At 44.6% G+C, this 23,247-nt stretch overlaps 1 protein-coding gene across 2 annotated transcripts in view; it reads left to right on the top strand.

The window, feature by feature from the left end:
• ppfibp2b (PPFIA binding protein 2b) overlaps positions 1–23,247 on the top strand; it is a 100,892-nt gene that overhangs the window by 35,537 nt on the left and 42,108 nt on the right. For both annotated transcript variants that reach the window (XM_039017606.1, XM_039017605.1), the window contains exons 3-5: positions 7,350–7,573; positions 19,054–19,140; positions 20,311–20,424. In XM_039017606.1, the coding sequence (XP_038873534.1) occupies positions 7,350–7,573; positions 19,054–19,140; positions 20,311–20,424 (425 nt within the window). The remainder of the gene's footprint in view (positions 1–7,349; positions 7,574–19,053; positions 19,141–20,310; positions 20,425–23,247) is intronic.

Raw genomic sequence — 23,247 nt, 5'->3', positions numbered from 1 at the left:
CCCCAACAGATCCACAGATGACGCAATCTCAATCGGACTCCACACTGCCCTTTCCCACCTGGACAAAAGGAACACCTATGTGAGAATGCTGTTCATTGACTACAGCTCAGTATTCAACACCATAGTGCCCACGAAGCTCATCACTAAGCTAACGACCCTGGGACTAAACACCTCCCTCTGCAACTGGATCCTGTACTTCCTGACGGGCCACCCCCAGGTGGTAAGGGTAGGCAGCAACACGTTTGTCACGCTGATCCTCAACACTGGGGCCCCTCATGGGTGTGTACTTAGTCCCCTCCTGTACTCCCTGTTCACCCACGACTGCGTGGCAAAACAAGACTCCAACACCATCATTAAGTTTGCTGACAACACAACAGTGGTAGGCCTGATCACCAACAACGATGAGACAGCCTATATGGAGCAGGTCAGAGAACTGGCAGTGTGGTGCGAGGACAACATCCTCTCCCTCAATGTGAGCAAGACAAAGGAGCTGATCGTGGACTACAAAAAAAGGCGGTCCGAACAGGCCCCCATTAACATCAACAGGGCTGTAGTGGAGCGGGTCGAGAGTTTCAAGTTCATTGGTGTCCACATCACCAACGAACTATCATGGTCCAAACACACCAAGACAATCGTGAAGAGGGCATGACAATGCCAATTCCCCCTCAGGAGACTGAAAAGATTTGGCATGGGTCCCCAGATCCTCAAAAGGTTCTACAGCTGCACCATCGAAAGCATCCTGACCGGTTGCATCACCGCCTGGTATGGCAACTGCTCGGCATCTGACTGTAAGGCGCTACAGAGGGTAGTGCGTACGGCTCAGTACATCACTGGGGCCAAGCTTCCTGCAATCCAGGACCTATATAATAGGAGGTGTCAGAGGAAAGCTCATAAAATTGTCAGCTACTCCAGTCACCCAAGTCAGACTGTTTTCTCTGCTATCGCATGGCAAGCGGTACCGGAGCGCCAAGTCTAGGACCAAAAGGCTCCTTAACAGCTTCTAACCCCAAGCCATAAGACTGCTGAACAATTAATCAAATGGTCACTGGACTTTTTACATTGACCCCTACTCCATTTGTTTTGTACACTGCTGCTACTCGCTGTTTATTATCTATGCATAGTCACTAAACCCCTACCTACATGTACAAATTACCTCAACTAACCTGTACCCCCGCACGCTGACTCGGTACCGGTACCCCATGTATAGAGCCTCAATATTTTTATTTTTTACTTTAGTTTATTTGGTAAATATTTTCTCTTCTTGAACTGCACTGTTGGTTAAGGCCTTGTAAGTAAGCATTTCACAGTAAGGTCTACAGTTGTATTCAGCCCATGTGACAAAGTTTGATTTGATTTATTCTGCCACTGTGTCTTCTTATTGTCTCTGCCTTTAGGCCTACTGTATATATCACGGTCGCAAGGCATATGAACTAACAGGTTATTGATCAAACAACACAGTTGTCACAACACACAGGTTGTAATATTGTTTATTTTATGGCTTTCACAGTGATTTTACCCAAGCACTGCTACTGCAGTGGGGTGAAATGGAAATCTGAACACTGACTGTAGGTCTATAACCTCTCACATAGCTTTAGTATGAACTCCTACATAATTAAGCATTTCTTGTAGTAAAATTATAAACCAATTGTAGGCTAAATTTTGATACGGGAACAGGAGAATTTCTTTCTTTCAGCATCTTGAGTGAATGTGCAGTTAGATACCATCTGTAGTGGTGCTATCTTTCTCAGCATCATAAAAGCTGATAGTGTTTCAACCACATAAAATATGCATCCAAGCCGAACTGAAATCTTACCAGAAACACGTTGGGTCGTTTTCACAGCTTTCTATTTCCTTACAACCGGTCAAACTTATGCCATGTGGAAATGTTGCACAGAAAGATTTTCCTTCTTTTTTTGTTGAGTTATTGAATTTTATCCCGGTTCCAAAACGGCTTTGCTCTACGAAAGAAGTGGAGATGACAGAGACCTTTACCGACGTTAACTAGATTGAAGCATTCATTCAGATAAGTTAACAAACGGATCACTGACCATTTCAAATCCCACCATACCTTCTCCGCTATGCAATCTGGTTTCAAAGCTGGTCATGGGTGCACCTCAGCTACGCTCAAGGTCGTAAACAATATCATAACCGCCATTGATAAGAGACAATACTGTGCAGCTGTATTCATCGACCTGGCCAAGGCCTTCGACTCTGTCAATCACCACATTCTTATCGGCCGACTCAACAGCCTTGGTTTCTCAAATGACTGCCTCGCCTGGTTCACCAACTACTTCTCAGATAGAATTCAGTGTGTCAAATCGGAGGGCCTGTTGTCCGAACATCTGGCAGTCTCTATGGGGGTGCCACAGGGTTCAATTCTCGGGCCGACTCTCTTCTCTGTATATATCAATGATGTCGCTCTTGCTGCTGGTGATTCTCTGATCCACCGCTACGCAGACGACATCATTCTGTATACTTCTGGCCCTTCTTTGGACACTGTGTTAACTAAACTCCAAACGAGCTTCAATGCCATACAACTCTTCTTCCGTGGCCTCCTGCTCTTAAATGCAAGTAAAACTAAATGCATGCTCTTCAACCGATTGCTGCCCGCACCTGCCCGCCCGTCCAGCATCACTACTCTGGACGGTTCTGACTTAGAATATGTGGACAACTACAAATACCTAGGTGTCTGGTTAGACTGTAAACTCTCCATCCAGACACACATTAAGCATCTCCAATCCAAAATTAAATCTAGAATCGGCTTCCTATTTCGCAACAAAGCATCCTTCACTCATGCTGCCAAACATACCCTTGTAAAACTGACTATCCTACCGATCCTTGACTTCGGCGATGTCATTTACAAAATAGCCTCCAACACTCCACTCAGCAAATTGGATGCAGTCTATCACAGTGCCATCCGTTTTGTCACCAAAGCACCATATACTACCCACCACTGCGACCTGTATGCTCTCATTGGCTGGCCCTCGCTTCATATTCGTCGCCAAACCCACTGGCTCCAGGTCATCTATAAGTCTTTGCTAGGTAAAGCCCTGCCTTATCTCAGCTCACTGGTCACCATAGCAGCACCCATTCGTAGCACACGCTCCAGCAGGTATATTTCACTGGTCACCCCCAACGGCAATTCCTCCTTTGGCGGCCTTTCCTTCCAGTTCTTTGCTGCCAATGACTGGAACGAACTGCAAAAATCACTGAAGCTGGAGACTCATATCTCCCTCACTAACTTTAAGCACCAGCTGTCAGAGCAGCTCACAGATCACTGCACCTGTACATAGCCCATCTGTAAATAGCCCATCCAACTACCTCATCCTCATACTGTTATTTATTTATTTTGCTTCTTTGCACCCCAGTATCTCTACCTGCACATTCATCTTCTGCACATCGATCACTCCAGTGTTTAATTGCTATATTGTAATTATTTCGCCACTATGGCCTATTTATTGCCTTACCTCCCTTATCTTACCTCATTTGCACACACTGTATATATACTTTTCTATTGTATTATTGACCGTATGTTTGTTTATTCCATGTGTAACTCTGTGTTGTTTGTGTCACACTGCTTTGCTTTATCTTGGCCAGGTCGCAGTTGTAAATGAGAACTTGTTCCCAACTAACCTACCTGGTTAAATAAAGGTGAAATACAAATAAATAAATAAATATATCGATATGTGACATTATTCTGGTGAACAAGGGTTTATTTAGTCTTCTAGGGCACTGTTTCCCAACCCTGGTCCTCCAGTACCCCAACAGTACATATATTCATTGTAGCCCTATAGCTCCGGCCTCAGATTCTCACTTTATCACATAAAGTCAGGTGGTTGTGGATGGGTTACTAACAATTGCGGGCAGGGTGCGAGTGAACAAACAGCTGACCCGAGCACCACTATTCAGTATGTAGGGGAATGTCACAGCTAGGGTTGCAAAGGGATGGTATATTACTGGAAACTTTCAAAGTTTACCATTAAACTACCAGAATGTTTGTATCTTTCAAGGGTTGAATTTCATTTATCACAAGACATCTGGTGGCCCTTTTGGGTACTTCAGATTATCACAGGTGTCTGTAATCATCTCTGGCCCTCTGTGTGGCCTTATCACATGTAAAATATATGAAATAATTGTAAAAATTAAAGAATGACAACTCTGTAAAACATTATCGTAACTATAAACCATACATTTAGTGAATACCATTGGTGTTTTATATTAGTGTTTTAGCATGAAATATCAGTAATTATTTTTACAAACTGTATTTGTTGTCAATGTTTTGGCATCAAACTGTTGGCTGTTGAGAAGAGTTGCAGAGGTAATTGAAAATAATCCCATTCTTAATTAGATGCTTTTTTCAAGAATTAGGCTATTTTATCTTGAACCATATGGTCTAACTACTAGAAACACATGCATAATATGGACACAGGTATAATAAATGAATACTATAGATTAAAAAAGTTATTCAAGTATAAATTACCAAAATTACAATAGATTGCCATATATTTTCTGTTAATTACCAAAATTACTGAAGATTCTGGTAACTTTGGTAAAATACCGGTAGTTTTGCAATCCTAGTCAAAGCAGTGTTTTATTGTGTAAATCTACGTACATCTTGTCTGAGATTCATGCCATTGGTCTTTCCCTTTTTGTCAATTCACCATGACAAGAGATCGGGATCAACAGTCACCTTGACTGATCAAGGTGAAAACAAGTTAGCCTCAAGGTCTAAATCAGGATATTCACAAGTTAATCATTGCTATTACCACAATAAGATCTGGTCAATAACAATTAAAGTTAATTACTTTACTGTTGCCAAACATTATCTCATATGCAGCCTATATTTTCAAGGACTACAAATAGAATATAATCAAAATGTAATTGCTGCAAGGAATCCCAATCATCAACAAGGCATTAGTCCCAATCGTCAGCCATATTTTGAGATACTGGTCTGATTACATTTGAGTATTAGGACATCGTTTTCCGTAATAGTATATGCTGGAAATATCTCTGAAAGGCACTTGACATTTAATATAATATGCAGGTAATGAGTTGCTGCAGCAGTGATGGACTTGAAAATATGCCACCTACTGGTTATTGCTGGAGCATCTGAATCAGATGAGAGATACTCTATTATTATAATCTTGAGTTGAATAATTGGTTTCTTTGTGTTTTTCACTTATTGTCAATTTATTTTAGGATAATAAAAATGTGTTATATGGATAGTAGTTGGAAACCTCAACCAACTCCAAACCATGCTCACACAAAGAGAAGTAAGTACTACACTACTGTAGAACTGAGCTGGCCTGGTAACTTGTTTCAGGCATTTTATTGAACAAACATGTTTTGTATCAGGCTTGTGATCTGAATAAAGCTAATTATATACTAGATATTAGATGAACAATAAACAGGGCTATTTGGCTGTAGATACCCATAGTTCTGATATTTTTAGCGAGATGCAGTTGAGCATGCGTGAATAATCCGTTCCTCTCTGTGTCCGTATGCGCATTGGCCCTCAGGCAGGCACAGGCATATTTACGGAAAATCTTGTTTTTTTTCAACATCGTGTTCTTCTTAAATTTTCCTCAAAGTCAAGCCAACCAAAGCATGCAGTCAATGTACCATAGTTTCACTCAATGTACCATAGTTTCTTTGTATGTTTTTTTTGTTATGAAAAGAAGGCTGTTTGTATACATGGATATGGACTGGTCCCAGATCTGTTTGTGCTGCATGTCATGACATTGGCCATAGGAGTTGGCAAGACGGCACACACATATCTGGGATCAGGCTAGTCCTACCAAGACTACTGTTTTTTCCTTTCAATTAAGACCTAGACAAGCAGGTGAGGGGAGTTTTTTACTAATCAGTGACATTAATTCATCAATCAAGTACAAGGGAGGAGCGAAAACCCGCAGACACTCGGCCCTCCGTGGAATGAGTTTGACACATGTATTAGCCGGGGGACAGAACCCTGTTCCTGGAGAGCTACCCTCCTGTAGGTTTTAACGCCAACTATCAGGTTTCAGGTATGACCACATTGCAGACAGTGTCGAAGTAACAAAAGTATTTCTAGTACAGGGGCAGGCAAACAACAAGTCAAGGACAGGCAGAGGTCAGTAATCCAGAAAGAGTGCAACAGGTCCAGAACAGCAGGCAGTCTCAGGGCAGGCAGGGTTCAATAATCCAGAGAGGTGTGGCAAGGTATAGAATGGCAGGCAGGCAGGCTCAGGGCAGGCAGAAAGGTCAAAACTTGGAAAGACAAGAAACCAGGAACAAGAACAGCCAGGAGCAAGGGGGCAAATGATGGTAGGTATTTCGAAACAAAATAGAACTGGCAACAGACAAACAGAGAACACAGGTATAAATACACTGGGGATAATGGGGAAGATGGGCGACACCTTGAGGGGGGTGGAGACAAGCACAAAGACAGGTGAAACAGATCAGGGTGTGACACCAACCCTGTTCCTGGAGAGCTACCCTCCTGTAGGTTTTAACTCTAACCCTGTTCCTGGAGAGCTACCCTCCTGTAGGTTTTAACTCTAACCCTGTTCCTGGAGAGCTACCCTCCTGTACGTAGGTTTTAACTCCAACCCTGTTCCTGGAGAGCTACCCTCCTACACGTAGGTTTTAACTCCAACCCTGTTCCTGGAGAGCTACCCTCCTGTAGGTTTTATTTCCAACCCTGTTCCTGGAGAACTACCCTCCTGTAGGTTTTTGCTCTAACCCCAGTTTTAACTTCTGATTAATCTAATAATCAACCTGATAATTATTAGAATCAGGCGCACAAGATTAGGGTTGAAGCGAAAACCTACAGGATGGTAGCTCTCCAGGAACAGGGTTGGAGAGTCCTGCTAACCTACAGGAACAGGGTTGGAGAGCCCTGCTAACCTACAGGAATAGGGTTGGAGAGCCCTGCTAACCTACCGGAACAGGGTTGGAGAGCCCTGCTAACCTACAGGAACAGAGTTGGAGAGCCAATGAGTAAAAAAACACAACATGGAAACACCATAAATCACAATGGTAGCAGGCAGGTTTCTTTCCAGTTTATTGATTTTGGACGTCTTCAATGGAATCCGTGTTCATATGGTTTCCTTGGAGCATACTGTAACGATACGCTAACATGCTCCAGATGTCTGAGTGTTTATGGAGGAAGTTTAACTTGCTCTCCAGCTCCCAGATGATGATGAAGCTGGAACAGACATTAGCTTAGTGAGCAGATACAGGTGACACGTGGACGTATAGTATAAAATAGAGGGAGCTGACTGGGTCAGATTCTGCGATAGATATTTATATGTGCTGATATACAATCTTGTCCAGGATAATGACTCTTTGTCCTCTGTCCCCGGCAGGCTCCAAGGCTGCAGCCGAGTACACCAACGGCCTGTTTGAGCTGGGCTCCCCAGGTAGTGCAGGGCCCGTGCAGGTGCTGCAGCTGGTTGAGGACCTGAGGCTGGCCCTGGAGCTGCAGCCCAGAGAGGAGGAGAGGAACACCCTGAGGGCCCAGGTCCCCAGCAGCACTGCTCACATGCTCATGGACTGGCTGGACATGGACAGGGGCTCAGACAGGGGCTCGGTGAGTAGCAGGGAGCACACCTGGGTCTATGGAAACTATTTCTTCATTACTTTTGTCAACCATCTCTACCAACAATAGTCATCTTTCTGTGTCTAACAATATAGTCTATAAACAGATAATATAGATTATCATTAGTTCATTATTTGCTCAGAATCCAAAAATGTCCTACTCATTAGCAGTGCACTATTTATTATTGACGTGGCATGATGTCGATAGTGTCGGGGTTGTTTGCAGGCCAATAAATATGTGGTCTGATTTACTTCTACTTGAGGCATGTTATCTCTGGGATTCACAGATGTGGCAGAAACTTCCAAAAAGTTGTAGAAAAGTCAGCCAGCTGTTTGCTGTCAAAAGCCTTTCCATTATACGCCATTGGGTTCTTTTTTCTCTCTCTTTGTAACACATTGAAGGAGAGAGGGTTGATTCATTGCAGCAGCTGTGTAGGAGTGTTGAACAGACCTAGAACTATTCCTGGGTGCTGCTAGGTCTTAGCAGGGCTGTGTCTGGGGCTGTGTCTGGGACTGGGACTGTGTCTGGGACTGTGTCTGGGACTGTGTCTGGGACTGTGTCTGGGGCTGTGTCTGGGGCTGTGTCTGGGGCTGTGTCTGGGGCTGTGTCTGGGGCTGTGTCTGGGACTGTGTCTGGGAAAGACTGTGTGTGACTGTGTCTGACTCTTTCTTACTGGGACTGGGACTGTGAGCAGGTCTTATTTTGGCCCTGGCTGGGTCTCTCTCTGGGAACTAAGGCTGGCCGTGTTTGAAAGTCTCAATGTGTTCCTCAGAGACTCCTAATAGGACTGAGCTCAACTTCCTGCCCTACTCCCTCTCCCCACTCTCCCGCTCTCCCTCTTTCTAATCACTCCTCTCTTCTTTTCCTCCTACTTTCCACACTCACGGTTCTACTCTCTCTAATCACTACACTCACTCTGTTTGCTCTGTTCTGTCTGTCTGGTCACCTCAACACACCTGAAGCACTCTGGGGTGTTAGGGGGTAAGTCTGAATCAATTCTTCATCTGTTCACTCCCACATGAAAAAATACTATAGTGTATACTATGGTAGCATTACTATAGTATTCACTGTAGTACTTTTGCTGACTTTACTGTAGTATTCACTGTAAAAACATGACAGTATTTACTGTAGTATTTACAGTTTACTATAGTATAAATAATATATTGTAATATTTACTGTAGTGTTTTTGCGGACTGTAGTATACTGTAATATTTACTGTAGTATTTTTTTTCTTTGACATAGAAGTAGGGGGCTTTCTCCTTTTCCATAACCTGTAATTAGGTAGGTAGGTAGGTAGAACTGGGTTCTGAACGGAGAGTTCAGAGCTTCTGCTCTTTTCTATAACCTGATGATCGATGTATACTATTCTACAGTTTACTGCAGAATTCTATAGTAAGTAATGTAGCATTCTATAGTAAACTGTATTATTTCTTTATGTGGGCTGTCACAGTAAATCGAGCTCTTAGCCTATAGATTTTTTGATGAATATCACGCTTGTTGTTTTCTCTATTTGTTGGCTGTTTGTGAAGGTTTTTCATGACCAGGTTTACGAGGGTATGTAGGCACTTAACATATTTGGATCATATTTAGGAAATGATAACCACAGGATGATACTGCCACTGTTCATAGAGACGATTGTTGACGTGCATTGTTATAGTCGTGTCATTGGCTGAGGCTGCAATAAACAATCTGTTGGCGGAGCTAATCTGTTAGCGAGGCTAAGTGGCCAATGAAAGGCTCTAGTTTTTCCCTCTGTCTGAGTCGTAGAGGCCCTGCTCTCTCTGTACAGCAGGGGTCTCACATGCCACACGGTCGCCCCTCTCCCTCTTCCCCTCCTTCAAACACACACACACACACTCCTCAGTTAATCCCAACAAACTGTTCTCTGATTAGCTGAGCCCCTCCACAGAAGAAATGTGATAAAGCTCCCTCCATACGTTATTGGCAGGAAGGAGAAGCTATTGTTTGTCAATCAGAGAATGTCAGACCATAAGAGAGGTTTCAGGTCTGGCGCAGACGTTAAGCACGAGGCGGAAGATTGTGTTTTAAAAGGGAAAGTTGTTGCTTCGACTTATACAAGGAGTGATTGTTTGAGAGAGAGAAAGAGGGAGGGAGGCATAAATAGAGAGAGCGAGGGGGGGCAATAGAGAGAGGGAGGGAGGGAAGAAATAGAGAGAGGGAGAGGGTTAGTAAAGAGAGGGAGGGGGTTAGTAGAGAGAGGGAGTGCGTTAATAGAGCGAGGGAGGGTAAAATAGAGCGAGGGAGGGGATTAATAGAGCGAGGGAGGGGGTTAGTAGAGAGAGGGAGGGGGTTAGTAGAGAGAGGGAGGGGGTTAGTAGAGCGAGGGAGTGGGGCAATAGAGCGAGGGAGGGGGGCAATAGAGAGAGGGAGGGAGGCGATAGAGAGCGGGAGGGGGCAATAGAGCGAGGGAGGGGGAAAAAGAGCGAGGGAGGGGGCAATAGAGCGAGGGAGGGGACAATAGAGCGAGGGAGGGGGTTAGTAGAGAGAGGGAGGGGGTTAATAGAGGGAGGGGGCAATAGAGAGAGGGAGGGGGCAATAGAGAGAGGGAGGGGGCAATAGAGAGAGGGAGGGGGAAATAGAGCGAGGGAGGGGACAATAGAGCGAGGGAGGGGGCAATAGAGCGAGGGAGGGGGCAATAGAGCGAGGGAGGGGGCTAGTAGAGAGAGGGAGGGGGTTAATAGAGAGAGGGAGGGGGTTAATAGAGAGAGGGGGGGTTAGTAGAGAGAGGGAGGGGGTTAGTAGAGAGAGGGAGGGGTTAATAGAGCGAGGGAGGGTGTTAATAGAGCGAGGGGGGGGCTTAGTAGAGCGAGGGAGGGGGTTAGTAGAGAGAGGGAGGGGGTTAGTAGAGAGAGGGAGGGGGTTAGTAGAGAGGGAGGGGGTTAGTAGAGAGAGGGAGGGGGGCAATAGAGAGAGGGAGGGGGTTAATAGAGCGAGGGAGGGAGGTAGTAGAGCGAGGGAGAGGGGTTAGTAGAGCGAGGGAGGGGGTTAGTAGGGAGAGGGAGGGGGTTAGTAGAGAGAGGGAGGGGGTTAGTAGAGAGAGGGAGGGGGTTAGTAGAGAGAGGGAGAGGGGTTAGTAGAGAGAGGGAGGGGGTTAGTAGAGAGAGGGAGGGGGTTAGTAGAGAGAGGGAGAGGGGTTAGTAGAGAGAGGGAGGGGGTTAGTAGAGAGGGAGGGGGTTAGTAGAGAGAGGGAGGGGGGCAATAGAGAGAGGGAGGGGGTTAATAGAGCGAGGGAGGGAGGTAGTAGAGCGAGGGAGAGGGGTTAGTAAAGCGAGGGAGGGGGGGTTAGTAGAGAGAGGGAGGGGGTTAGTAGAGAGAGGGAGGGGGTTAGTAGAGAGAGGGAGGGGGTTAGTAGAGAGGGAAGGGGTTAGTAGAGAGAGGGAGGGGGTTAGTAGAGAGAGGGAGGGGGTTAGTAGAGAGAGGGAGGGGGTTAGTAGAGAGAGGGAGGGGGTTAGTAGAGAGAGGGAGGGGGTTAGTAGAGAGAGGGAGGGGGTTAGTAGAGAGAGGGAGGGGGTTAGTAGGGAGAGGGAGGGGGTTAGTAGAGAGAGGGAGGGGGTTAGTAGAGAGAGGGAGAAGGGAAAAGAGAGAAAGAGTTATCCTGGTGATTGTCTAACTCAGCTGTCAACATAGCCAGGAGCAGGACAGAGTGCACAGTCAGCCCCTCCAAGCCATGCAAGCAATGACTGTAGCTCTGTAGCGATGGAGTCACTGTAGCACTCTGCTTCCTTGTTCCAGTTTCAAAACACGTCTGGGAACATGATCAGAGCACATCCACACAAGATGGATTACCAAACTGGTTTCTTTTTACGTCTGACAACGGTTGCATTATTTGCATCACTGATGATACAGTACAGTATGTATGCATTGTTGTCTCTCTGCGTGGCGTCTGCGGTTAAGGAGAGGACATGTCATGTGTCATATGCGGTGGTCTCTGATACTCAAGCCACCCACACTCCCGCTGCCTGTCCAAGTGGCTGAGTTTCTCCCCTGTGAGTCAAGCAGGAAATGCCCAGGGTGGAGAATGAGAGAGAGAGAGAGAGGAGGAGTGATCTGGACCATGGTAACATACACTGTAGGGTGTTAAGACGTAGGATCACTGAAATGTATTAAAGGCATCATGTCTCAGTCACACTGTGCTCTGAGTCTAATTCACTTTACTGCAGTCAAGCTCTGCAAGGAGGACCATCTGTCTCACATTGAGTTTACACACAGTATGAGTCTGAGTCTCACTGACTGTAACCCATGATTCATTACACTCTGCATGGAAGAGGCCTGTTGCAGCATGCCCTACATACATGTCACACACCCCCTGTGTTTTTCTGTTTCTGTCTGTGTTCTGTGATGTGTGTACATGAAACTGTCAGTGGCAGCCAAATGGTTCAGTGGGGAGGGGGCTGAGTGAGTTTTAGAGAAAGGTCCCATAAACAGGAAATGGGACATCCAGATAATGAATTCCAGTCTGAAGCTAATGGTAGGAGGGCTGTTGCTGCATTGGTCTGAAGAGACAAGAAGAGGTAGATTAAAAAGGAGCGGGAGAGTGATGTGTGAGATGTGAGAGATGTGTGTATGTTTCTTTAAATGGTGCTCCCTCTCATCTTAAACCATAATCTGTTTCAGTTCAGGTTTATTTTGTGTCTAAGCTAATAAGAGGAGAGGGTGGGAAAGACCGTTCAGGAGAGAGAGAGTAAAAGAGAAACCATAGAGGAAAGAGAGAGCAAGGGAAAGAGAGAGCACGGAGAAGAGAGAGAGTTGTCATGGTCTGTGTCTACGTTGACATTAAAGCCTGTTGCTATGCTTTGCGCTGGCTGGGTGCTCTTTCTCAGTCACAGCAGATGCTGGGGACCGGGCTGCAGCAGCAGACATATATTTCTCTCTCTCTCTCTCTCTCTCTCTCTCTCTCTCTCTCTCTCTCTCTCTCTCTCTCTCTCTCTCTCTCTCTCTCTCTCTCTCTCTCTCTCTCTCTCTCTCTCTCTCTCTCTCTCTCTCTCTCTCTCTCTCTCTCTCTCTGTCTCTGTCAATTCAATTCAATTCAATTCAAGGGGCTTTATTGGCATGGGAAACATGTGTTAACATTGCCAAAGCAAGTGAGGTAGACAATACACAAAAGTGAAACAAACATTACAAATTAACAGTAAACATTACACATACAGAAGTTTCAAAACAATAAAGACATTACAAATGTCATATTATATATATACAGTGTTGTAACAATGTACAAATGGTTAAAGCACACAAGTTAAAATAAATAAGCATAAATATGGGTTGTATTTACAACTGTCTCTGTCTCTGTCTCTGTCTCTGTCTCTGTCTCTGTCTCTGTCTCTGTCGCTCTCTCTCTCTCTCTCTCTCTCTCTCTCTCTCTCTCTCTCTCGGCTCTCCAAGTCAGGGCGGGAGTAACGAGGGAAGGTTTAAAAGGGCTTCTGAAGTTTGTAATTTACATTACAACACCTACAAAAATGTGCATTAATTCTAATCCACATAATCATTTACCTTTCCTGTTGCTGCAGGATTATTGTCCCGCTGTTTCAAACTGGCTCAAATTACAATCCTTGAGGAGGCAGATTTCAGCAAACTGTAAGAATGAACTGCACAAAATTAGAAAGGGACCATATCCTTATGATATCTGTATTCCCATGAGATGTTGTTGTCCAGTCTGGTAATAGTTTTCCTGATGCATTTCTAGTTTGAATTTGAGCGGAGTTGGGAATCCTGTTGAAATGTTGTGTTGGCTGGAAACATGTTATCAGATGACAGGCATTACAGCAGCAACCAGCTGAGGATTGTTTTGCAAACAGAGCCTAGGCGCTGTTGTTCTTATGTCTTCATGATGCTGTCTTTTGATTATGTGATATCACAGCACTATGTCATCCAAAATTAATGGAGCCTTGATCAGGCCGCCCTCAGGTGGTAAGGGTAGGTAACAAAACATCCGCCACGCTGATCCTCAACACAGGGGCCCCTCAGGGGCGCGTGCTCAGCCCCCTCCTGTACTCCCTGTTCACTCATGACTGCACGGCCAGGCACGACTCCAACACCATCATTAAATTGTGGTAGGCCTGGTCACCGACAACAACGAGCCTCTCGCCCAACGTGATCAAGACAAAGGAGATGATTGGACTACAGGAAAAAGAGGACTGAGCACACCCACATTCTCATCGACGGGGCTTTAGCGGAGCAGGTTGAGAGCTTCAAGTTCCTTGGTGTCCACATCACCAACAAACTAACATGGTCCAAGCACACCAAGACATTCGTGAAGCAGGCACGACAAAACCTATTCCCCCTCCGGAGACTGAAAAGATTTAGCATGGGTCCTCAAATCCTCAAAAGGTTCTACAGCTGCACCACCAAGAGCATCCTGACTGGTTGCATCACTACCTGGTATGGCAACTCCTCGGCCTCCGACCGCAAGGCCCTACAGAGGGTAGTGCGAACGACCCAGTACATCACTGGAGCAAAGCTTCCTGCCATCCAGGACCTCTATACCAGGCAGTGTTAGAGGAAAACCTTAAAAATTGTCAAAGAGTCCAGCTACCCTAGTCATAGACTGTTCTCTCTACTACAGCATGGCAAGCGGTACCGGAGCGCCAAGTCTAGGTCCATGAGGCTTCTAAGCAGCTTCTACCCCCAAGTCATAAGACTCCTGAACATCTAGTCAAATGGCTACCCAGACTATTTGCATTGCCCCCCTCCCCTCCACACCACTGCCACTCTCTGTTGTCATCTATACATAGTCACTCTAATAACTCTACCTACATGTACATACTACCTCAACTAACCGGTGCCCCCGCACATTGACTCTGTATCGGCACCCCCCTGTATATATTGTTATTTTTTACTGCTGCTCTTTAATTACTTGTTACTTTTATCTCTTATTCTTATCCATATTTTTTAAAACTGCACTGTCAGTTAGGGGCTCGTAAGTAAGCATTTCACTGTACAACACCTGTTGTATTCAGTGCATGTGACTAATGCAATTTGATTTGATTTGATCATGGTCTCTGGGTATACAGTAAGTATATAATGCTGCCATGAAATCCCCATTGAGGAAGACTTAAGAAGGTGTGTTTTGTTTAGTAGACATACCAGGGTTTGAAATTCAATTTAAAGGTAGGACATGTTATTGCAGTCCTGGTGTGACTGTCAACAGGAGAGTTAATTTAGTGGCTTGTACAAGCCTGCTTATTGTTGTTGGGAGTTGTTAGGTAGTGGAATGGAGCTAGCGCAGGTCAAGAGGTGGAACCACTGAAGCCAAAGTGGGCAGCATGCAGCCATAGTAAACCACTCCTAACATTATTTTATAGAAAGATAGGAGTACTACCTACAATAACACTGTGGGGGTTGGTCACCGTAAAGCTAAAGTGCAACAGAAACATTCAAGGCCATTTAGAGTAGGCGGTAACCCTGTTGCTTACTATACTGTACAGTCATCATGCATTCTTAGAAAGGGAGATAATATTTCAGTCATTTTGGTTTTGGCGCTGACTCTTTCTGCCTACAGTATGCCTTTAAGAGGTATCAAACAGCCACTAGCTCATGGGAAAATAGAGGGGATAAGGGAAATTCCATTGTAGCTTTGCCTGAGTAAGATGCCTCTATAGTTCCCATAGCAAATGGTTTGAACTCTCTGTTCATGTGTGTACAGTACACTACAGCTCTAGGTGCCCCGTTAAAGAGAGCTGTATTCATTCATCCACACCGTAGCAAAACACTCTGCAATGGAAAACCACAACGAGTATTTCTTCCTGGAATAGTTTAGGCAGTCCCTGTTTCAGTCCCTTTTCGTCCGTTGATGCCTAGTGAACACGACCCTGTTCTCTGTAGCCTGTGTAACATCACTTAAGAGGAAGGGAAGTGGTCATTTGTCTGTGCGACAGAGAACAGGGCTGGCTCACCTCTGCCTTGGCTTGTGTTTACAGTCAGTGTAATGACTCTAATCACTGCTAGAAATCTCCATATGGACTCTGGCATGATTCAGGAAGTGCTGTAACCAATCCCTTTCATCTTCCGGACATCTAACAGCACAGCAGGAACCTGTTATAGATTGAAGCTTTGGTGCATTGTTTAACTTAACCATGTTCAACATCAATCATGGGGTACCTAGAAGGGAAAAGTAAGTATTAAGTTAAGACTTGATGAAATATGACACTGACATGCACTCACCTCACTCCTCTCCTCTCAACACCCGGTTCTCATGGGAAATGGACAGAGAGCCTGTGACTCAACTTCCTATTTTAGATGTTAACAAGGTGACACTCCATCTTAACTCCTCCTCCACATTTACTGGACTGGTTGAACAGCGCAGAAAAGAACCTCCCCCGACAGTTTTTTTTCTCTACAGGACCAGAAAGAAAGAAACGCCACTCTTTTACGCCTGTTCATTAGGTTACTACCACATAGAACACTACAGGACACACTACATTGGAGTTTCAGAGAGTTCAAGCAGTAATGGACAGTGAGTGGGTATGGACATACATTACCTCCTAGAAAGTCAGTTGTGAAACTTCTTTCTAAGTCGACTGCCCTTTCAAATTACTTCAGAGAAACAGGTCTTTATATGTGTGCTGCCAGTACAGTCTGAGGCAGTGGCCCCCAGGACCAGGCAGTGCTATTAAAGACAGGATTATCTGAAGCCGTACAGGGAGACAAAACCCCACAAAACCCCCGCAAGCTCAGCGTTGCTGACAAGTCACAGTATGTATTTTCTCCTGCTGTGACAGACCCTTATGACAAGTCCCCAAGATGATCACATGGGGCATTCGTACAGCTTCGAAGGCTTACGTCAAGACCATGTTGTTAAGACATTTCTGGAGGAGTTCTCAGGGGCTGAGTAAGACGAGCGGTATCCAACAGGGTGTTTGCATGAATGTAGTGGTTGGTTGAGGTGGCGTCCTAATGCCTCGTGTCAGCTGACTTGAGCCCAGAGAGCAAGGAAAAACTGCATTCCTCTGTAGAGGGGATTTTACAGGTCACAGGTTTCACACAACACACTATATATAATGAGGTGATTTCTTATGCAAATCCGTGAAAACGCTCTTATGTCCTTGTTTCTGATGGGGGCCAAAGGGTCTGTTTTTGTATGTTATTGCCATGTCTCTAGTGAACAGAGCCACGTGGTAACATGTCACATTGTGGTGATGTTGAACATGTTAAGATTCTCACCTGAGCTCAGATTTTGGTGTTAACATAAAGTACCAGTACTTTAAAAAGGTTGGACACACCTACTCATTCCAGGGTTTTTCTTTATTTTTACTATTTTCTACACTGTAGAATAATAGTGAAGACATCAAAACTATGAAATAACACATATTTCACATCATATAGTAACCAAAAAAGTGTTCAACAAAGCTAAATATATTTTATATTTGAGATTCTTCAAAGTAGCCATTCTTTGCCTTGATGAAAACTTTTCACACTCTTGGCATTCTCTCAACCAGCTTCATGAGGTAGTCACCTGGAATGCATTTCAATTAGGTGTGCCCTGTTAAAAGTTAATTTGTGGAATTTCTTTCCTTAATGCGTTTGAGCCAATCAGTTGTGTTGTGACAAGGTAGGGGTGGTATACAGAAGATAGCCCTACCAAGTCCATATTATGGCAAGAACAGCAAATAAGCAAAGAGAAACGATAGTCCATCATTACTTTAAGACATGAAGGTCAGTCAATATGGAACATTTCCAGAACTTTGAAAGTTTCTTCAAGTGCAGTCGCAAAAACCATCAAGCGCAGGAAAGGAAGACCCAGAGTTACCTCTGCTGCAGAGGGTAAGTTCATTAGAGTTACCAGCCTCAGAAATCGTCAATTAACTGCACCTCAGATTGCAGCCCAAATTAATGCTTCACAGAATTCAAGTAACAGACACATCTCAACTGTTCAGAGGAGACTGTGTGAATCAGGCCTTCATGATCAAATTGCTGCAAAGAAACCACTACTAAAGGACACCAATAATAAGAAGAGACTTGCTTGGGCCAAGAAACACGAGCAATGGACATTAGACTGGTGGAAATCTGTCCTTTGGTCGCATGAGTGCCAATTTGAGATTTTTGGTTCCAACCGCTGTGTCTTTGTGAGATGCAGAGTAGGTGAACGGAGGATCTCTGCATGTGTGGTTCCCACCATGAAGCATGGAGGAGGTGTGATGGTATGGGGGTGCTTTGCTAGTGACACTGTCTGTGTGATTTATTTAGAATTCAAAGCATACTGAACCAGTATGGCTACCACAGCATTCTGCAGCGGTACACCATCCCATCTGATTTGTGCTTAGTTGTCCTGTAGAAAAATCCTTTGTTTTGGGACAGTGATCCAAAACACACCTCCAGGCTGTGTAAGGGCTATTTGACCAAGTAGGAGAGTGATGGAGTGCTGCATCAGATGACCTGGCCTCCACAATCACCCAACCTCAACCCAATTGAGATGGTTTGGGATGAGTTGGACCGTAGAGTGAAGGAAAAACAGCCAAGCTCAGCATATGTGGAAACTCCTTTAAAACTGTTGGAAAAGTATTCCAGGTGACTAACTCATGAAGCTGGTTGAGAGAATGCCAAGAGTGCAAAGCTGTCATCAAGGCAAAGGGTGGCTACTTTGACGAATCTAAAAACTAAAATATATTTTGATTTGTTGAACACTTCTTTGGTTACTACATGATTCCATATGTGTTATTTCATAGTTTTGATGTCTTCACTATTTTTCTACAATGTTGAAAATAGTCAAACTAAAGAAAAACCCTTGAATAAGTAGGCGTCCAAACTTTTGACTGGTACTGTATGTCTACTACTATTCCACCAGCTACCTCATATTAGAAACCATGTTGGAAATGGAACCGCCTTCCAGCTGGCAGTTGTCTGGGCTTTGGCTGCAGCCTGTAATACTGTATCTGACACAGAATGAAGCTCAGACAACAGTGCAGTGCAGTAGAAAAAGTGTGTTCCCATACCAGGATTCAAACCTCGGTGTAAACAAAGAATCCTAACCGCTAGACCAGGGTTCCCCAACTGGTGGCTGCGGGCCGAATTTGGCATGCGGGTAATTTTATTTATTCTAAGAGAACCAAAAAAATAAATATATATTTTATTTTTATTGTTGGACATAAAAGACTGTAAAAACACCAGCAAATCTGCTCAAAGTGATTTAAATTGAGAGCATTTGTTCCGAAGTATTCCCACGCATAATAGATGTATGTGATCGTATACAAGTGTAGTCTACAAATTATTTGTAAATATCTTTTGGCACCGTGACCATCCGCTAAAGAAAAAATCAGCCCGTTGCTGAATCTAGTTGATGATCCCTGTGCTAGACCATACGGAAAGATATGACAAAACACAAGACTTGTCTTATTTCTTCTCTTTTATGCGGTCAGTGCAGGTGAATCGTTGGTTGGTTAAGTTGTTTAGCCTGTTCAGTAAGTCTTCCTTCCCCTCCGCCCATTCTTGACTCCTCTTTTGTCTGTGTGTTTTTGCAGGTTAACCTTCGCTCCCCGGTGAACAATGAGAGCTATCAGGAGCGTCTGGTTCGCCTAGAGGGGGACAAAGAGTCTCTGGTTCTCCAGGTAAGGTGCTCCTGTTTTCTCTCAGCCCTACCGTGTCTCTTGCAGGATCAGAGTTTCGCATTTAGAGCGCAAGTGGGACTGGGGGGGGGGGGGGGGGCTTTGGGGGTAGAGAGAGAATACCTGACCCCTTTTTTATTGTTTACTTCACTTTTGTTTAGTATCTATTTCACTTGCTCTGGCATTGTAAACATATGTGTCCCATGCCAATAAAGCCAATTGAATTGAATGAGAGAGAGAGGGAGAGAGAGAATCCCTGTGAGACTGTCCAGGGCAGGCAGTGGGGCTGGAGGCTGTTGTGTGTAGCACAGGAGCTCAGTCACACAGTACGCCCTTAGTTTCCTGTTTTTCCCAAACAAACGTGCCTGGACAATGCCTCTGTCTTTGGTTGTACTGTGATTTGTCACAATGCTCCATGCTTTTTTACATCTGTGTAATTGGTAGCTTCTACATCTGTAATCTAGGCTAGACATATTTTCTCTCTTCCTACAGTAGTTCCTCCTCGGGCTCTGTCATGTCTTGTTTGCCTCAACGTGTGCTGCTCATAACTAGCTTTATCTCAGCCTTGTGCCAAAGTAATGTAGCCCTTTCTTTTGCACATGCCAACACATTCCTCAAGCCCCTCTGACAAATGCTGCTGATTGGCCAACGAGCCTGTGCCGGTTGACTGATAAAATGATTGGCTGCTACCTCCCCCAAGGTGCTTTATCTGTACTGCTTTACTGCTTCGCTCTCCTTTTAACCTGCTTCCATGTGGGCTGGCCAGGGTGGGCTGGCCAGGGTGGGCTGGCCAGGGTGGGCTGGCCAGAGTGGGCTGGCCAGAGTGGGCTGGCCAGAGTGGGCTGGCTGTTGTGGGCTGGCCAGAGTTGTGGTTGTGGGCTGGCCAGAGTTGTGGGCTGACCCACCAAGACAAAGAAAGAGGTAAAGTTTACTCAGCTCAGTTTTTGTAATTCAGTGAACCATGTCAAGTCAAGGGCAGGTTAGGTTATCTTTCATGATATTTCACATTGGCTGTTGACATAGAGTTCTACTCCGGCTGAGGAATGAAGTGAAACTACCTGTGTGTTGTCAGAGGAATTAGTACTATTAGCATACAGGTAGTTCCAGAGCAGGTGAGAGGAGCTATTTGTCAATGTGAGTGAGTGAGTAAGGTGTCCTGTGTGTGGGTTGTAGGTGAGCGTGCTCACAGACCAGGTGGAGGCCCAGGGAGAGAAGATCCGAGACCTGGAGACCTCTCTGGAGGAGCACTACCACAAACTCAACTCCACTGAGGAAATGCTACAGCAGGTAAGAGAGAGACACTACCACTACTTTATCTGTGCTCAGCGTATTAGCATGGAGAGCTAAATATTGATGTTGTCAACCTCTACTTGTTTCCTAGATAAACATAGTCTTGTTTTAGTCATAGATTAATTGAGTTGACTGTATTTTGTAAATGTGTGATTTATAGCACGTTTAAAGATTACAATGTGCTGTAGCTTAGTGACAAATGAAACCAACAACCTGTTATTTTTCTGTTTCCTTTCGTGGGCAGTAGGTGTGTGGTAAATTAGTAACAAGAGGTGTGGTTTCATGCATGACATTCTTACTAACATACGATACTGACGCTTCCTGTGAGTGACTCACCTTGATTGCACAAAGTTTGTCACTCAGGAGATGGAGGGATAGCTTTCAAAGTTCACTATCTTTCGATCTTACAAGCTGACTGACTCCATGGCATTATAAGAGCAGAGATATTTATGATAGTGGCCTCCACTAAGAGCAGACTGCATAATCTATAATTACAGCATATTCTTTCTGAAGCTAGAGCAACACATAAAAATGGAGGGAAAAGAAGAGTTTCTCAAAATGTCCTCTCGATGCACACAGTTTAGGTGCACCCATACTAAAATAAATGTAGCTGTGTGTACCAGGACAGGCTGCTAAGCAGGCTTTGGATCAAAAGTGGAGCGGTCTTGTCTCTGCCTTATGCACCAGTAGGTATGAAGAAGGCAAAGTAAGTCAGTCAATGCACCATGTTTGTTGTGGAAATGTAGGGAGGGAGACCTGGTGAGAGTTACAGTTTGTACTCTGACTTTAAGAGATGGGAGTGAGGGGGTGTGACAGCGAGGATCCCTTGAGCTACATCTGCTTACACCTCTTCTCAGGCAGATACGTGTATTCCAAACACTGGAACGCGAAGATACCCAATTTAAGGATCAAAAAGCCCCCTGTCTTGTTTGATTTTGTCTCATCCAGCCATTTAGTTCCCCATAAATGTCAGTAATAAAAAAAGATTCAACTCTAAAGTGAATTCGTTTTTTATCATTTTTATTGGCCTCAAATGCCAAGCAGATTGTGTTGCTTTGATTTTGTTGCCTTTGTACATAGGCACAGGTCTCGGGGAAAACGTTTCTTCCACCTGAGAAATATCATTTCCTGTTATTACATTATCTCACAAGGTCATGCAGAAAAGAAATGCTTCATGTTGTTATATAGGAGAGACCAAAGCCACTGGTGTCTACTGTCTGCAGTGCTCTGTGGTGTGGCTGGTAATTGTCAGGGACCCTAGTGTTAGACCTGCATTTTTAACCAGACATGGTCTATCTTCACATTGTTTGGCCGCATTGGAGTTTTGATGAGATCTGTTTGAACAATGAGCATGTTTACATGCACAGTAATAATTCGATATTAAACTGATTATGACAGTAAGCAGATTATTAATCTGTTTATCTAAATCAGCTTAAGGTCAAAATCGAAGTAAGCATACACTGATTAAAACACCTGGTTTTCTGATCAATCTTTCAAATGATTAGGACAGGTAAACACCTTCATCGTCGTTCCAGCAGTGTATTTGATCTACGCATGTGCTAGCACCAGCCGAGCGAGCCTCCCTCTTTAGCACAAGTGAAGTGAGTTTGGAACAACTGTATGTATGAGTCTTAGAAGTCGTTTTGACATACAAACTTTATATGTCCGAACACAGAATCAAATATGCTTCACAAAAATAACATGGTCTCTGTGGAAGAATGTTTATTTTGATTGGTGATTTTCTGCATTTATCAGAGTGCTGTTAGGAAGCCTGATTTCAGATGTGTTCATCTGATTGTCCACAATAATCACATTATTGTGTGCATGTAACCATACTCATTGTGTGTGGTGTGATTAGGCCTGGTCAATTTATAGATTCATCTTTGTCACTGCTGTTCTGAACCTGGAATGGAGATGGCTATTCTGAGTCTCCAGAGAATGCTTATCAGTATCTGCTGCCAGTTCCAGCAGCTAATGGATGATTGTGTTGGGCAGATTATTTCACCAATAGACTCATCAGACCTATACTTACTCAGAGCCACATGCCACTGAGAGATGCCACTGAGAGATGCCACTGAGAGATGCCACTGAGAGATGCCACTGAGAGATGCCACTGAGAGATGCCAGTATCAAACAGTGTCTTCTTTCTATGTGTCTCAATCACAGACAGACACACACACACACACAAATCAAATCAATCAAATCAAATGTATTTATATAGCCCTTCTTACATCAGCTGATATCTTAAAGTGCTGTACAGAAACCCAGCCTAAAACCCCAAACAGCAAGCAATGCAGGTGTAGAAGCACGGTGGCTAGGAAAAACTCCCTAGAAAGGCCAAAACCTAGGAAGAAACCTAGAGAGGAACCAGGCTATGAGGGGTGGCCAGTCCTCTTCTGGCTGTCCCGGGTGGAGATTATAACAGAACATGGCCAAGATGTTCAAATGTTCATAAATGACCAGCATGGTCAAATAATAATAATCACAGTAGTTGTCGATGGTGCAGCAAGTCAGCACCTCGGGAGTAAATGTCAGTTGGCTTTTCATAGCCGATCATTAAGAGTATCTCTACCACTCCTGCTGTCTCTAGAGAGTTGAAAACAGCAGGTCTGGGACAGGTAGCACGTCCGGTGAACATGTCAGGATTCCATAGCCGCAAGCAGAACAGTTGAAACTGGAGCAGCAGCACGGCCAGGTGGACTGGGGACAGCAAGGAGTCATCATGCCAGGTAGTCCTGAGGTATGGTCCTATGGCTCATGTCGTCTGAGAGAGAGAAAGAAAGAGAGAAAGAGAGAATTAGAGAGAGCATATTTAAATTC

Source organism: Salvelinus namaycush, chromosome 21 (genome assembly GCF_016432855.1).
Source record: "Salvelinus namaycush isolate Seneca chromosome 21, SaNama_1.0, whole genome shotgun sequence".
Lineage (NCBI taxonomy): Eukaryota > Metazoa > Chordata > Actinopteri > Salmoniformes > Salmonidae > Salvelinus > Salvelinus namaycush.
Note: the sequence above shows the minus strand (reverse complement) of the source record. Positions and strands in the feature narration are given on the sequence as shown.